The 17228-nt window shown below is 42.9% G+C and overlaps 1 protein-coding gene across 1 annotated transcript; it reads left to right on the plus strand.

Moving 5' to 3' along the window:
- Window positions 1-2736: 2736 nt before the first annotated feature.
- LOC115119033 (endoplasmic reticulum membrane sensor NFE2L1-like) lies at window positions 2737-13940 on the plus strand. The gene is made up of 5 exons (XM_029647771.2): window positions 2737-3621; window positions 6366-6470; window positions 6712-6819; window positions 7033-7513; window positions 12100-13940. The coding sequence occupies exons 1-5, from the start codon at window positions 3106-3108 to the stop codon at window positions 12870-12872; spliced, it is 1983 nt and encodes a 660-aa protein (XP_029503631.1). The 5' UTR covers window positions 2737-3105; the 3' UTR covers window positions 12873-13940.
- The last annotated feature ends 3288 nt before the right edge of the window (window positions 13941-17228 follow it).

Raw genomic sequence — 17228 nt, forward strand, 5'->3', positions numbered from 1 at the left:
GCAGAAACATAAAAAATTGTAAATGCCCGAATCGCGCAGTATCCCGTTAACGACCAGCAGGGGGTGTGTATGAGCCATATGACCAAAAGTAATGTTTGTTTTGGTCTATATCACTTTCATGAAGCTAAGCAGGGTTGGCCCTGGTCTGTCCCTGGATTGGAGACCAGATGCTGCTGAAAGTGGTGTTGTAGGGCCAGTAGGGGGCACTCTTCCCTCTGGTCTAAGGAGACCTCAATGCCCCAGAGCAGTGAATTGGGACATTGCCCAGGATAGAGTGCCTTCTTTTGGATGCGATGTTAAACGGATGTGCTGTCTCTCTGTGGTCACTAAAGAGCCGAAGGCACTTATTGTATGATTATTGGCGTTAACCCCGGTGTCCTGGCTAAATTCCCAATCTGGCCCTCATGCCATCATGGCAACCAACCCCAGCTTCTAATTGGCTCATTCACCCCCCTGTATCTATTCCCCAGGTCTGTGCAGCAAAACCGAATGTCAACTTACCTGGTAAAATAATAAGGGAAAACATCCTACGTTTATGGTTTCCCAAAAGACTACAGAACAAGTAGTCTAGCAGAGCCGACTAAACTCAACTCCATGATTTATCGATGGAGTTGAGCGGTGACTACTGTGGGCAGACCGGAGATCCAATGTTACATAAAAGTAAGTTCATCAAAAACTACTGATTTCAGCATCCAAAGAATAGCCCACAATTACACATAACAATGTTGTTTTTGCTGATGTCGGTGCTCCGGTTTGCAAACACTAGTTGCTGCTCAACTCCATCGTAGATCGTGGAGTTGAGTTTAATCAACTAAGTCTTGTGTAGCCATGCCTCCAAATCAAGTAAGCCTGGTCCTCGATGAAGCTACATATCAACATTCAACACCATCAGCTCACCATATAAAACCTTAATTGCTGATGCTATGTATTGGCCATTACGAGGCCTGGAAGCCACTGGCCATATTGACACTCTCATGCAGTCCTCCATTGGAATTAATGGAATTCTACAGTATTTTAATACATTTTAATGGACAAAATTACATATATTTTTGTTGTTGTAGTGAGAACAGTAACATTAGTAATCTCTGAAAATTATACTTTAAGGATTTTAAAAATGTATTATGTTAATTTTATTTTTTATTTTATTTAACTAGGAAAATCAGTTAAGAACACATTCTTATTTACATGGACGGGCAAACCCTCCCCAAACCCGGATAACGCTGGGACAATTGTGCGCTGCCGTATGGGACTTCAGATCATAGCCGGTTGTGATACAGATCGGTGTCGAACCCGGGTCTGTAGTGACGCCTCTAGCACTGCGATGCAGTGCCTAAGAACTCTCTGCCATTCAGTCCCTATGTTTAGCTCACATAATATAATTTAATATACAAGTATGCATTAATGTGTCTAATAGAATAAATGTAGCAACAACGAATGTAGACATTGTGGGGGAGGGGGGTGGGGGAGCAAGATGGAGGCACTGTGGTTTCAACACGACGCCCCCTATCAGTCATCTAGTGTATATATAAATCATTGGTGGTTGGTTACTAGGGATGACCCTGTTGTCAGGGCTGGGCTGACCAAGCAAGAGAGGATGGCACTAGGCAGTGTGGTACTTTCAAACCAAACTTTTGACTATTCTACTTGCAGTAGTTAGGCCTACTATTTCCCTGTCTCTACCTTTAAAGAAGTTGTCATGCACTTATTCAACATTTTATACAGGCCTAGCGAATATTGTCCTTTTCTCAAAATCAATATTTTAGACAGACTTTAGAAAGATTTTCAACAGGGGCACTCTCTCATGGAAGCCTTATGTTCCACATAGGTATGAAGAGGATTAAGTAATTATCATTCATAACTAAGACTTTATTGAAGCATGCTTGAATGATTTGCATAAGATGAGTTCCTAAGATCAACAGGACCTGTTGGTTAGGGCTGGGAATTGCCAGGGACCTCACAATACAATGTTATCATGATACTTTGGTTCCAATACGATTTGTATTGTGATTCTATATGTATTGCGATTCGATACTGTGATTTTATTGCGATTCGATGTTCACAACATATTGCTCACCATATGTCTACTGCAGAGGGACAAGAGAGAGCCATGAGAAAACGAGTTTTGAACTAAAAGTGCTTACAACAAATTGGCTCCCCATTTCTTTTTTTTTTAAATTGGAGAACAAGCTATGAAGGAAAAATACTGGAGATTTGGTGCAGGTACATGGATGGGAACACACTGTCCTGTACATATTGTGTAATGTTGAGTTTAAAAGGCCTAAAGGTATTTTGATATATTGTAGATGGGTAGCTTTTAACTTCTCCATTCATTCAAAAATGGTTTATTCATTGATATGGTAGGTCGGGCCTACTGGACTCGAAGTAGGTCAGTGGGCCAAACTTCTTTTTTTTTAAGTCACCGGAAGTACCATCTCGGTCCCGCCCCTGACAACAAGGTTCCGTTTTAAAATAACGGTAGTGTTCTTGTGATGCATTATTTGAAACAGTGTAATATTGAATAAAATGTGTTTTACGCATAATTTCTAAGTATAAATGTATGTCTTGTTTGTGGCGGAAATCCAATGAATGGGGTGACATTTTGCATCCAACTAACAGCCGGTGGGACGCTACGATTGGCTCCCTCCATAACATTATACATTTTCAACCAATCGGACCCTGTTGCGATGGAAGCTTTGGGCCGATTTTATGTGAATTATGCAAATCCCTCCCCAAGTCTCCTTGCAGCTGATAGGGAGTGAAAGAACAGGTTCGGATATTTACCTTGTATTATAAGTCATTTGTAACACCATACATAAACGGGAGATTCCCGTAGATCATAGTTTTATCTAAGTTTAAATGATTTATTGTATTCGATTGTGGTACAGTTCTTCGTTTGAGGACATGTCTCTGTCAGGAAGTTATCAGAAACCGGTAGTGCAGTAGCTAGCTATCTAAAGCTTTCGCCGGCGGCGTACAGTCAGGCGGACCTCTTTGTCTGACTGGAGGAGCGTGTTCTTTTGTTTGGCATTTTCTTTGTTTGGTAGTCTAAAGTGAACTCTGGGACCAGCGTTTCTCCACAGACGTTCTTCCTAAAGTGTGAAAAAGATGCAAAACGTGAAGAAATACTTCACAGAAGGACTGATCCAATTTACGATCTTACTCAGTTTGATCGGAGTTCGCGTGGATGTCGACAGTTACTTGAACGGCTCCTACTCACCGCTAGAGATTAGCGACGGTCCTAGCTCAGCCTACATCCAGACACCGTTTCACAGTTTGAGGGACAACTGGGACGGGTACAGCGTGCACCCCAAATGTCCCGAGTTGGATTATTTCTTCGCCTGCCGTCGGCTCCTGGATGAGGTGAGGGCGCTTGGGTCGCCCATCCGGTTCCCTACGCAGCTGAGCGCGTGGCTCGTACACCAAGTACCTGACAGCTCTGAGTTCCGAGAGTCACCAAACAGCACGAGTAACAGTAATGTTAGCGCGGGGCTGTTGTCAGAGAGTACCGGGGAAGAGGCCAACGACACTGAACTTCTCGCCGTCGACGAAAGCCATACTGTCGCCCAGCTAAGTGAGCCGGGGCCTTATCCCAGCACTGGAGCCTGCGAGATACCCAATGAGGCGAGTGCTGCAGCGAGATGGCATTAGCTAATTTAGCTAAAAGCTACCTAATGTGAAGTTATTGTGACGAAATGCTAACCCCCAGGCCTTTAGCTACTCAACAAGTGTAGCTAACTGTAAGTGTATTCTGATAGGCCTATACTATTTGGCTAACTCAGGGGTTCCCAAACTGTTTCAATCGGGTCCCCCTTCGAGCATTGGGGAACATCCAGCGACCCACGGGTGCGCACGCGTTTATTTCTAGGGGCACAAGCACTTCATGACAAGCTGTTCACTACCCTCTTCTTGGTGGAGATCATTTTTTTTTCAGTTCTATACGTTTTGCTATGTCTGTTAGTCGTGATATTTGAGTGACTAAAGAATTACAAAACTGACTTTTTGGTCTGAAAAACCCGGAAAAAAATCGTTAACTTACATGGGGCTAGTTGATCTGGACATTTCTGACAACTTTTATAAATAGCTCTCTAAGGTATGCAATGACTACATGACAAGAGGAGCTGATAATGCACTGCCCAATTTCGAAATTGCACTTGTCTGGGACTTTGTAGGTGTGTCAATCCCAGAAGCTTAATTTACTACTTACTATTAGTCTAATGTTGTAGGTTTCAGCTGTGTGTTTGTAGGGCTGTGACCATGATGGCATTTTGGAAACACTGTAAAGTTGGGGGATTTAATACTTTTCTCTTTTGATCCTTGGGTGAGTTTTTGTGGGGCAAAGGCTCCTTATAGTTCAGGAGTGTCTAATGGCGAAGGCTGTGTTATCTTATCTCCCACGAATTCACTTGCTGCTATTGGGAGATTTGTATTGTGTAACACCCCATTTTATATAGGCTACACTCACACACCTGCTCATACAAGTTCCTGGGTCTAAATCATCTTGTGGCTCTAGACATAGTTGAAACACAAGTTCATGCATCACCCTGTTGAACAACCGCAACCACAGTTGTCAACAGATTGATAACCGTAGTGGTTAACAGCAGTGCAGTAACAGGTAAGCGGAGCCTCAGTCATTTAACGGCCACAATTGGTTCATTGTAGCAGAAAGCAGATGCCTAAGCCATTCCTCTTATAAAGCTACAATATAAGGGGCATTGTTGCAATGTTTCAGACATTCTTCTTAGAAGATTGCTAGGCTGCTGGACTCACTCAGCCTTGAATAGGCCTGTAACAGTTGGTTTAATCACAATGACTGACACTGCTTACAAAACTGTCTTTGTCCCATTCTCTCTTTCTCTCCATCTTTTACCCCTTTTCTCTGGACTCCCTCATTATATTCACATTTTTCTTTCTCTCTACCTCTCAATAGCTGGTTTGCATTCAATTGGTGACATATATTCACTCCAAAATTCTAGAATCCACATAAATAAAATATGCTCATTTTCCCACCAGTGGTGTGTTGCCACCAAACTAACTTGTGGATAAAAATCAGTGGGTGATGACGTAGTGCACAAAATGTACTTTTTTGGCTTAAGTTTCCATCGCATTTTCAACTCCAGCAGTAGTTTTGTCACAAACTGTTACGTTAAATACTTGGGTCTTAGCATGTGCGCTCTAGCCAACAGCTCAAAGATAGTGTGGATAAGCTAGTCATACATGATGAGATTATAATGGATAAGGCCCCTGATATGTTTTGGATAGGAACATCAAGCTCACTGTGCACTTTCACCACCCATCAAGCTTATTAATAAACTGCATGTTTTCCCGAGTCATAGTGGGAGGAACACACAACGTATCATCGCATGACTCCAAGTTTACTTCAATATGATGGTTATTATACTGAACAAAAATATAAATGCAACATGCAACAATTTCTAAGATTTTACTGGGTTACAGTTAATTGATATCCTTCTGTCACTTGGAATACATGTATTCGGCACTAATCTGTGGATTTCACAAGACTGGGCAGGGGAGCAGCCATGGGTGGGCCTGCAGGGGCATAGTCACTTGGGAGACAGGCCCAGCCAATCACAAAAGGGCTTTATTACAGGCAGAAATACTCCTCAGTTTCATCAGCGGTCTGGATGGCTGGTCTCAGACGATCCCGCAGATGAAGATGCCGGATGTGGAGGTTCTCGGCTGGCGTGGTTACACGTGGTCTTCGGTTTTGAGGCCGGTTGGATATACTGCCAAATTCTCTAAAACGACACTGGAGGCAGCTTATGGTAGAGAAATAAACATTACGTTCTCTGGCAACCGCTCTGTTAGACATTCCTTCGGTCAGCATGCCAATTGCACGCTCCCTTAACTTTAGACATTTGTGACATTCTGTGACAACTGCACAGGTGGCCTTTTTTCCCCAGCACAAGGTGTACCTGTGTAATGAGTATGCAGTTTAATCAGCTTCTTGATATGCCACACCTGTCAGGTGGATTATCTTGGCAAAGGAGAAATGCTCACTAACAGGGATGTAAACAAACGTGTGCCCAAAATTTGAGAGAAATACGTTTTTTTGTGCATATATATGGAACATTTCTGGGACATTTTATTTTCACTCCAGAAACATGGGACCAATGCTTTACATGTTGCATTTTATATTTTATCAATATTTCTCTGCATAAAGACATTTCCACCTCCATTTCTTCCCCAATTTTAGCCACAAAAATATCTCTGTACCAAAACTTCCTGTTTCCATCACAGCTGTCATAATTGTTTTTGTATACGCTATAAAAACTGTATGGAAACGTGGTCCGTACCTAAATGTATTCTGTTCCACCCTTCTTTCTATCGGTCTTTCCTGTTATCAGGAGGTTGAGGAACTGAAGGGGCGGATCCAAGAGTATGGTGATGAAGGCAGAGAGGAACCTGTTTCCCTGACCCAGCTGGCTCTCAGTTCCACACTAGAACATGAGGTACATACAGCGACGACATAGAACAAGTCATTAAAAAAAAAAAATCTGTCTTGGAATAGGCTAGCTAGCTAGATTAAGCGTTCAGCTCTGTAGGCGTGCCTTTGTTTAACATACTATTTGCTCAGTGTTTGATGGCCCTCATGTTTTGTGTGTTTGTAATAGGCACTGTGCTTGCCTTGTCATGTTTTTCATCACAGATTTTCCACAGTGTGACGATTTGACTATGTGTTGTTGATTCCAGGGTTTGTTAAGTAGCGGAGCCCCTCTCTCCAGCTCTGAGGACCCCCACCCCCCTGACATCGACCAGCACTGGAGCCAATTCCTGTCCCTACCGATCTATGAATTTGACGTAAGTAGTATCCCTTGATAATGATTATGATGTCTTGGTCATATTTGTGAAAAGAGAAGGTGATTTGAAAATGTCAGTTATCGAATATTGGTTTCAAACTCCCAAGGGTTTTAGGATTTACCTGTGAGCTACTGTGATTTACCTGTGCGCTACTGTGTATGTCAGGGTGTGTCTATGTCCGTGCCTTTTATAACGTGTGTGTGTGTTCTTCAGGATTTAGACCCACTGGTTCCTCAGCAGCTGTCTGACCTCGACGCCGACATCTCCAGCGCCATCAGCCAGGATGTCAGTCTCCGCGATGCCATGGTAACAGGCTCCGTCTACGACATGATCCCCCCGAGGGGTGGAGTCAGGACCCTGGTGGCACGGCAACCAAGAGGGCCCCTCTTCCGACTCGTGTCCGCAAACTCCTCCAACTCGTCGCCTGGTACGACCACAGGGCTGGCTGCACTACCGAACGCTGCGGTGGTCAACGGAACACGAAATGGGTCATCGTCCCATGGTGCACTGGAAGGCTGTTTGGATGAGGCAGTGTTTGACCAGATCAACCTCCTGGGGCTGGATGGATGCTTGGAAACCATGGACGCCCAGCTGCTGGGGATTCTACAGGGCATCGACCCTCGTGTCCTGGAGGACCTCGACTCAGACTCCGGTCTTTCCCTGGAGAGCAGCTCTCGAGGCCCAGACTCCCCAAGTGAGTTGGAAGACTTGTGGGGCTGCTTTAGGGAGGTGCAATGTTCAGTGTTTCCCCTGTACCGCCGCTGTTAAACTGTTGCCGCCACACCAACAAACAAAAAAATACTTAAATGACTAAACCCAGACAGAAAGTATGTAGGAAAGATAATTGACCTACATATTTCTAAGTAATATAATCATTGAACTAGAAATCACCTAAATTAAAACTATACTGTAGGGGAGAATTGAAAATTAAAAAATCAATGAATTTAGGAGTATTTGTGCCATGGCTGGATTACTGACTGGCCACACCGGGTACATCTCAGGGGCCCTGATTGGGGTCCCCATTGGTTTTGTTATAATGTTTGAGCATAAGAACACAAAAATAGCCATGGAAAGTGGGGTAGAATTGTTGGAAATTAGCATTCAAACAGCAAAATTCTCAAAGTTCCATGGAAATAGATGATAGAATTGCAGGAAATTAGCTGAAAAACAGCACACTTCTCTCTTCCGCCAATTCCGGACTTATTTAAGCCACACCCACAAACCCTCCCTTCCACGACCGTTGCAACCACTGCTTAAAAAGAATAGGGTACACACTGGTGGAGATAGGGGACATGATGATCCTCTGTTGTGCTATATACAGTGCCTAAGGAAATGTTTCAGACCCCTTACATTTTTCCACATTTTGTTATGTTACAGCCTTATTCTAAAATGTATACAATTCAATATTTTCCTCATCAATCTAATCTATACCCCATAATGACAAAGCAAAAACAGTTTGACATTTTTGCAAACATCATCTGTTTTTTTGTTGTTAATACAGTTACATAAGTATTCAGACCCTTTACACGCAGTATTTTTGGAAGTGCCTTTGGCAGCGATTACAGCCTCGAGTCTTCTTGGGTATGACACTACAAGCTTGGCACACCTGTATTTGGGGAGTTTCTTCCATTCTTCTCTGCAGATCCTCTCAAGCTCTTTTCAGGTTGGATGGGGAGCGTCACTGCACAGCTATTTTCAGAGATGTTCGATCGGGTTCAAGTCCGGGCTCTGGCTGGGCCACTCAAGGACATTGAGACTTGTCCCGAAGCCACTCCTGTGTTGTCTTGGCTGTGTGCTTAGGGTCGTTGTCCTGTTGGAAGGTGAACCTTTGCCTCAGAATCTTGTTTCTCGTGGTCTGAGAGTGTTTAGGTGCCTATTGGCAAACTCTAATCGGGCTGTCATGTGCCTTTCTTAATGAGGAGTGGCTTCCGTCTGGCCACTCTACCATAAAGGCCTGATTGGTGGAGTGTTGAAGAGATGGTTATCCCATCTCCACAGAGGAACTCTGGTGCTCTGTCAGCGTGACCATCAGGTTCTTGGTCACCTCCCTGACCAAGGCACTTCTCCCTGATTTCTCAGTTCTAGGAAGAGTCTTGGTGGTTCCAAACTTCTTCCTTTTAAGGTTGATGGAGGCCACTGTGTTCTTGGACCTTCAATGCTGAATACATTTTTTGGTACCCTTCCCCAGATCTGTGCCATGGCACAATCCTGTCTCAGCGCTCTACGGACAATTCCTTCGACCTCATGGCTTGGTTTTTGCTCTGACATGCACTGTCAACTGAGGGACCTTTATTTTGACAAGTGTGTGCCTTTCCAAATCATGTCCACTCAATTGAATTTACCACAGGTGGACTCCAATCAAGTTGTAGAAACATCTCAAGGATGATCAATGTTAACAGGATTATTCTGAGCTCAATTTCCAGTCTCATAGCAAATGGTCTGAATAGGGTTGCACATTTTGGGAACTTTCTGTGGTAATTAACAGGAATATATGCAAATTAATAGTAATACCATTTAAATGTAGATGTTTTTTGCATGGGATATTCATCATATCCTATGGAGACAGAAACAACCATTTTACCTTATCATAAGTAGACATTGCAAATTATTAAATCCTTCCAATATAAATTTAAAAAACAATTTTCTTACAACTTGAACTTAAATTAAATGAGTTGACTCTTCACATGGGATGATTTCACTGAACAACAAAAGAAAGGGAATATTGAATGATCCCCAATGATCCATTGCATCTCCCAAAATGTTTACAATGATAGTCTAGAAACTAAAGCTTTGGTTGTCTTCCTCTCAGGCTTCCATGTCTTCTCCCTGGACCTCCTCAGTGTCCACTTCTTGAACATCAGACTCTTGAGGCCTCATCTTCACTGTCACTTTCCAACCTTGTTGAGGATGGCTCGTTGTCAGGCTCAAAAAGCCTCAAATTTGCCCGGATGGCCACCAATTTTTCAACCCTTGTATTGGTCAGCCTGTTGCGTGCTTTGGTGTGTGTTCCCAAACAAGGATCAGTTGGGCTCTGAGGCAGCTGATGTTGGTGGGATTTGGAGGATGATGGAAGCAACAGGGGAAAGAGCCTCAGATCCACAAAGTCCCTTCCATCAGGTGGCTATATATTGGCACGACTGCCATATTGCATTTCCAACCCAAAGCCCTTGCTTGGAAGTGTACTTCGCCAGACTGCCGAGAACCTTGCCCTCATCCAGGCCAAGGTGGCGAGACACGGTAGTGATTACACCATAGGCCTTGTTGATCTCTGCACCAGACAGGATGCTCTTGCCAGCGTACTTGGGCTCCAACATGTACGTTGCTGCGTGTATGTGCTTCAGGCAGAAGTCTTCACGCTTTTTGGTGTAATTCTGAACTGCAGTTTGCTCTGCTTGGAGCAACAGTGAAGTGGGCAGGGCAGTACGGATTTCTTTCCTTACATCTGCAAGCAGTGTCTGAACATCAGTCCGGATGGCATTCAATGTGGTGCTCTTATTCTTCTCACTTTGCTGGTGAGGTAGATTGCTGCTATAACTTGATGACACTTCACATACCTAACCATTTCCTTGGCTCTCTTGTAGAGTGTATCCATTGTTTTCAGTGCCATGATGTCCTTGAGGAGCAGATTCAATGCATGAGCAGAACAGCCAATTGGTATGATGTGAAGGTAGGACTCCTCCACTTTAGACCAAGCAGCCTTCATGTTCGTAGCATTTTCTGTCACCAGTGCATGACTGCCTTCAGCTCATCTGCAATGTAGAGACCGGTGTGTCTGTTGTCCCTTGTGTCTGTGCTCTTGTAGAATCCTGGTTGAGGGGTGGAGATGATGTAGTTAATTATTCCTTGCCCACGAACATTCAACCTCCCATCAGAGATGATTGCAATACAGTCTGCTTTCTCTGATTTGCTTCACCTTCACTTGAACTCTGCTGAACTCTGCATCCAGCAAATTAGTAGATAAAGCATGTCTGGTTGGAGGGGTGTATCCTGGGCAAAGAACATTCAGAAATCTCTTCCAATACACATTTCCTGTGAGCATCAGAAGTGAACCATTTGCATACACAGCTTGAGCAAGACATTCCTCTGCATTTCTCTGACTACGTTCCTCCATTGAGTAAAAAAAACAACTTCTGATTCCAGGAGGACCATGAGCTGTTACTATCGATAAGGTGTCTGATTCATAATTTTCACCTCGAATAGAAGTAGAGGGACTTTTGTCAGAGGTTGCTTGTTGTCAGAGGCTGAGGGAACTTTATGCACTTGGTCAGATGATTCTGCATATTCGTTGCATTCTTCACATATGATTTGGCACAGTATTTGCAAATGTACACAGCTTTTCCTTCATTAGCTGCAGTGAAATGTCTCCACACATCAGATAGTGCCCGTGGCATTTTCCTGTAAAGATTAGAAACAAATGAGTAAAAAAAAAAAAAAAAGTACAGATAAATAGTTAAGCAGTTAGATTAAACAACTCCTTTGTGAGATAAATGTTTTAAACATGTATGGAAACAGGTGAATTAACACTCCTCAGTTAGCAGGCTCAAGCAAGCTAAAACCCACATGGTAGCAAAAAACTAACTAGCAGAAATGGTTAACAAGTTAGAAATTATTTAAACACTTTGATGCAGGCTACCATTTATTAGTTAACAAAAAATCATGTATGTCATACAAAATATATTCACCCCACCCAGTATTGTAATCAAAACTTACCAGAAAGCATGTAGTGCTTGGCTCAGACAGTATAGTAGTGTGGGCTCAATAGCATCTCATTGGTGTGCAAGATCTTGAGAATCAGCTGCACGTGTGATGGAAGAGTGCACTGTGCATGCAGAGGGTTGCAAATCCATTGAATTGGGGATAGTTTAACAAGACCTAGAATTGCCTTTATGTGTATCCCACAAAGTTTCACTGTTGTAAGCAAACTTTTTTTTAAATTAATTTAAGCAAAATTCTCTGACTTAACTTCCCATGGAAAATTCCGGAAACTTACCGGAAATTTTCCAACACTTTGCAACCCTAGGTCTGAATACATATGTACATTTAAAACTTCTTTTTTTTATACATTTGCACAAATTTCTAAACCTGTTTTTGTTTTGACATTATGGGGTATTGTGTGTAGATTACTGAAGATTTCCATTTCTAAAAGAAAGCTGTTGCGTAACAATGTGGAAAGAGTCAAGAGGTCTGAATACTTTCCAAAGGCACTGTATATCACATATCTGCAACATTCTAAACATTGTAAATTAGTTTACATATTCATATGTACACTTGACTCCCCAGGTGCATCTGAGGTGTCGTCATCGTCTTCCAGTTCGTTTTTTGAGGACGAGGGTGGGGCTACGGGCTACAGCAGTGAGGTGGACTCCCTCCCCTCCAAGAGCATTGCCAACTACCACACATGGTCGCCTGTGGATTTCAGCGAGAGCGTGTGGCACGACCACAGCTACTCCTCCACAGCCTTCTCCCAAACGTCAGCCACCACTTTCCCCCACAAAGCCATCAAAGAGGAGCCTTTCAGCGATGAAGACGGGGAAGATGACGAAGCCCGGGAGCTTAGCCGCGACGAACTCCGCACCCGGGCCCTGCATGTCCCGTTCTCGGCGGCGGAGATCGTCAGCATGCCCGTAGAGGAGTTTCTGGAGCTCCTGGAGGTTCATGGCCTCTCGCCCACCCAGGTTGCCTTCCTGAGGGACATCAGGCGGCGAGGGAAGAACAAGCTGGCGGCTCAGAACTGTCGCAAGCGCAAGCTGGATGCTATCACGGGGCTCCAGGAGGAGGTGGAGAGGCTGCAGGCCCAGAGGAGCAGGCTGCTCAGGGAGAGGCAGCACACGGCCAAGGCTCTTGGTGCCGCAGGCCAGCGCATGGAGCACCTCTCCAGGGACATATTCTCCAGGCTGAGGGATGGCTCAGGACGACCCCTGACCCCAGAGAGATACACCTTGCAGTGCGAGGCCAACGGGAGGGTCGTGGTGCAGCATATCAGGCGGCCTAGTGTTGCCACGACAACAGCTGGAGGTAAACCGGACAAAAGGAAGAAGGAGAAGAAGCCTTGATGCAGCAAGGGCTGCTGGTACTTGATACTTTTTAAGGGGTGTTATTGTTTTTTTCTGAACTTACAGTCCAGATTCTGGTCTTGTGACTGTTTCCGGATCTTTCTCTTCCTCCTTGTCTGGACTCTTTGACCTTGGGAGCCTAAAAGGGCAGAAACTTATGTTAAATAAATACACCCAAAAACATCAATTTAAATAGAAATATTACAGAACGTGTGAATGGAGTTGTTTTTTTTCTCTTTTTTCTAGAAAAAGAATCGTACCTCAAACACTGGACTCTTAACGTTTTCCTCACTATGTAAAGGAAAGGTTTGTATTCTCTTTGAAGCATTTCTTACAAGGAGGATATATTGTTGTCCTGAGGATGTCAGGCTGCAGTATCATTTGTATAATTCCTACAAAAATAAATTGTAGGCCAGTTAAAATGAAAAACAGAACGCCAATTCTATATCTTAAAGGGACCCTTTGGGATTTTGGCAATGAGGCCATATATCTACCTGAGAAAATAAAATAAATCTACTTCCCCATAGTCAGACCAGCTTGTGGATACCATGTGTATGTCTGTGTCCTGTATGAAGGACGTTAGAGGTAGTTTCACAAGCCATTGCTTACTAGTGTTAGCTCAATGACTGGAAGTCTATACTAACAGATACCCATAGACTAGTTAGCAATTACTCTTGAGCTAGTTAGCAACTAACTTCAAACTGCACGCACAGACATAGATGCTGTCCACAAGTTCATCTGACTGGGGAAGTAGATAAAAGGCTTCATTGCCAAAATCCTGAAGTACCCCTTTAACTTCAACTCGGTATCTATTGATAAAGATTTCAAAGATTCTGACCTATGTTCCCTCATAGACCTTAGTTCTGGAGTTTAAGTTGAAATGTTTCTAAACTCAATCTAACTGGCAATATGTTAGACATGTCATTTGAAAGGCCTTATTTTAATTTGGAATCATGTTTTGATAGTTGTGTATTGGTGAAACACAGATGTACATGGCTATTGCTTTATGTGTGATCAATTTTTGTATGTTTAAAAAAACGAATCTAAATAACAATTTTTTTGAAGCGCTGTATGCTTTTCTCCTCTGATATTATGAAGCAGGGCTTTGACTCTGATGGTTTTCATTCTACCTCAACTACAGCAGATTTATATGGATGGTTTGGGCAGATTGTAGGAGAGACCATTTTTTTTATTGCATGGGGAGAGGGTTGGTTGAGGAACAAAAGTGCACCCAAGTCACTGCAAATGCTTCACTGTAGTAGGTCAATGTTGACGATGATAACTGATGTAACCCTCATCCACTTAGTGAAGCAATGCATTCACCCTCTTTTGTGTTCAGAAGTATAGTATGCTTGTATGTATGTTTATATTATTTGAGAATTACTTTGAGAGATTGAAGAAAAGTGTAGTGGAAGATAAAACAGGAAAAAACACTGTACAGAGTTCTACAAGAAACAGACCGAGGCAGGCTATAGTACCTACTTCAAGCAATTGAAAGCACCTATTCAGTTGTCCTTTTATTTAGATGAATATTGAAAATGTTCTTTACACTTCAGAAATGAGTTTTTCCTTGGACAAAACCAATCAGATTCTAAGATACACTGAACAGTTTTATATTTTTCATTTTCTATTTATTTTTTTCTTAGTCACTTCTGTTTTTTTGTTTTTTTTTGCTGTGTGGGAGTAAATGAGGCTGAATGAATTTTTACAAATCCTTAATTTGTTTGACCATAAAATATACACTATATATACAACAGTATGTGGACACCCCTTCAAATGACTGGATTCGGCTATTTCAGCTGTACCCGTTGCTGACAGGTGGATAAAATCAAGCACACAGCCATGCAATCTCCATAGTCAAACATTTACAGTAGAATGGCCTTACTAAAGAATGAATTTCAACATGGCACTGTCATAGGATGTCACCTTTCTGCCCTGCTAGAACTGCCCCAGTCAACTGTAAGTGCTGTTATTGTGAAGTGTAAACGTCTAGGAGTAACAACGGCTCAGCCGGGAAGTGGTAGGCCACACAAGCTCACAGAACAGGACCGGTGAATCGTGTAAACCTGCACCCAAGCCTAAAATCACCATGCGCAATGCCAAGAGTTGGCTGGAGTGGTGTAAAGCTTGCTGCCATTGGAGCAATGGGAACACGTTCTCTGGAGTGATGAATCATGCTTCACCATCTGGCAGTCTAACGGACAAATCTGGTTTTGGTGGATGCCAGTCAAACGCTACCTTCCCAAATGCATAGTGCCAACTGTAAAGTTTGGTGGAAGAGGAGTAATAATTATAGACGATTCTGTGCTTCCAACTTTGTGGCAACAGTTTGGGGAAGGGTCCTTTCCTGTTTCAGCATGACAATGCCCTCGTGCACAAAGCGAGTTCTATGCAGAAATGGTTTGTTGAGATTGGTGTGGAAGAACTTGACTGGCCTGCGCAGAGCTCTGATCGCAACCCCTTTGGGATGAATTGGAATGCCAACTGGGAGCCAGGCCTTATCGTCCAACATCAGTACCCATCCTCGCTAATGCTCTTGTGGCTGAATGGAAGCAAGTCCCTGCAGCAATGTTCCAACATCTAGTGGAAAGCCTTCCCAGAAGAGTAGAGGCTGTTATAGCAGCCAAGGGGGGACCAAAGCCATATTAATGCCCATGGTGTTGGAATGAGATGTTCAACGAGCATGTGCATATATATATATATATATATATATATATACACACACACACTACTGGTCAAAAGTTTTAGAACACCTACTCATTCAAGGGATTTAATTTATTTTTAGTATTTTCTACATTGTAGAATAATAGTGAAGACAAACTATGAAATAAAACATGGAATCATGTAGTAACCAAAAGTGTAAAAAAAAATTGCCACCCTTTGACTTGATGACAGTTGTGTACACTCTTGGTATTCTCTCAACCAGCTTTATGAGGTATACCTTGTTAAAAGTTAATTTGTGGAATTTCTGTCCTTAATGCGTTTGAGCCAATCAATTGTATTGTGACAAGGTAGGACGGGTATACAGAAGATAGCCCTATTTGGGAAAAGACCAAGTCCATGTTATGGCAAGAACAGCTCAAATAAGCAAAGAGAAACGACAGTTCATCATTACTTTAAGACATGAAGGTCAGTCAATACATAACATTTCAAGAACCATCAAGCGCTATAGTTAAATTGGCTCTCATGAGGACCGCCACAGGAATGGAAGACCCAGAGTTAACTCTGCTGCAGAGGATAAGTTCATTAGAGATACCAACCTCAGAAATTGCAGCCCAAATAAATTCTTCACAGAGTTCAAGTAACAGACACATCTCAACATCAACTGTTCAGAGATTGTGAATCAGGCCTTCATGGTCAAATTGATGCAAAGAAACCACTACTAAATGGCACCAATAAGAAGAGACTTGCTTGGACCGCCAGCAATTGACATTAGACCCGTGGAAATTTGTCCTTGGGAGATTTTTGGTTCCAACCGTCGTGTCTTTGTGAGATGCGGTGTGGGTGAACGGATGATCCCCCGCATGTTTATTTCCCACCGTGAAGCATGGAGAAGAGGTGCTTTGCTGTTGACACAGTCAGTGTTTCATTTAGAATTCAAGGCACACTTAACCAACATGGCTACCACAGCATTCTTCAGCGATACGCCATCCTATCTGGTTTGGGCATAGTAAGACTATCATTTGTTTTTCAACAGGACAATGACCCAACACACCACCAGGTTTTGTATGGGCTATTTTACCAAGAAGGAGAGTGATGGAGTGCTGCATCAGATGACCTGGCCTCAAATCCCCCGACCTCAACCAAATTGAGATAATTTGTAATGAGTCGGACCGCAGAGTGAAGGAAAAGCAGCCAACAAGTGCTCAGTATATACAGTTCCTTGCGAAAGTATTCGGCCCCCTTGAACTTTGCGACCTTTTGCCACATTTCAGGCTTCAAACATAAAGATGTAAAACTGTATTTTTTTTGTGAAGAATCAACAACAAGTGAGACACAATCATGAAGTGGAATGACATTTATTGGATATTTCAAACTTTTTTAACAAATCAAAAACTGAAAAATTGGGCGTGCAAAATTATTCAGCCCCCTTAAGTTAATACTTTGTAGCACCACCTTTTGCTGCGATTACAGCTGTAAGTCGCTTGGGGTATGTCTCTATCAGTTTTGCACATCGAGAGACTGAAATTTTTTCCCATTCCTCCTTGCAAAACAGCTCGAGCTCAGTGAGGTTGAATGGAGAGCATTTGTGAACAGCAGTTTTCAGTTCTTTCCACAGATTCTCGATTGGATTCAGGTCTGGACTTTGACTTGGCCATTCTAACACCTGGATATGTTTATTTTTGAACCATTCCA

Source organism: Oncorhynchus nerka, linkage group LG4, assembly GCF_034236695.1.
Source record: "Oncorhynchus nerka isolate Pitt River linkage group LG4, Oner_Uvic_2.0, whole genome shotgun sequence".
Taxonomy (NCBI): Eukaryota; Metazoa; Chordata; class Actinopteri; order Salmoniformes; family Salmonidae; genus Oncorhynchus; species Oncorhynchus nerka.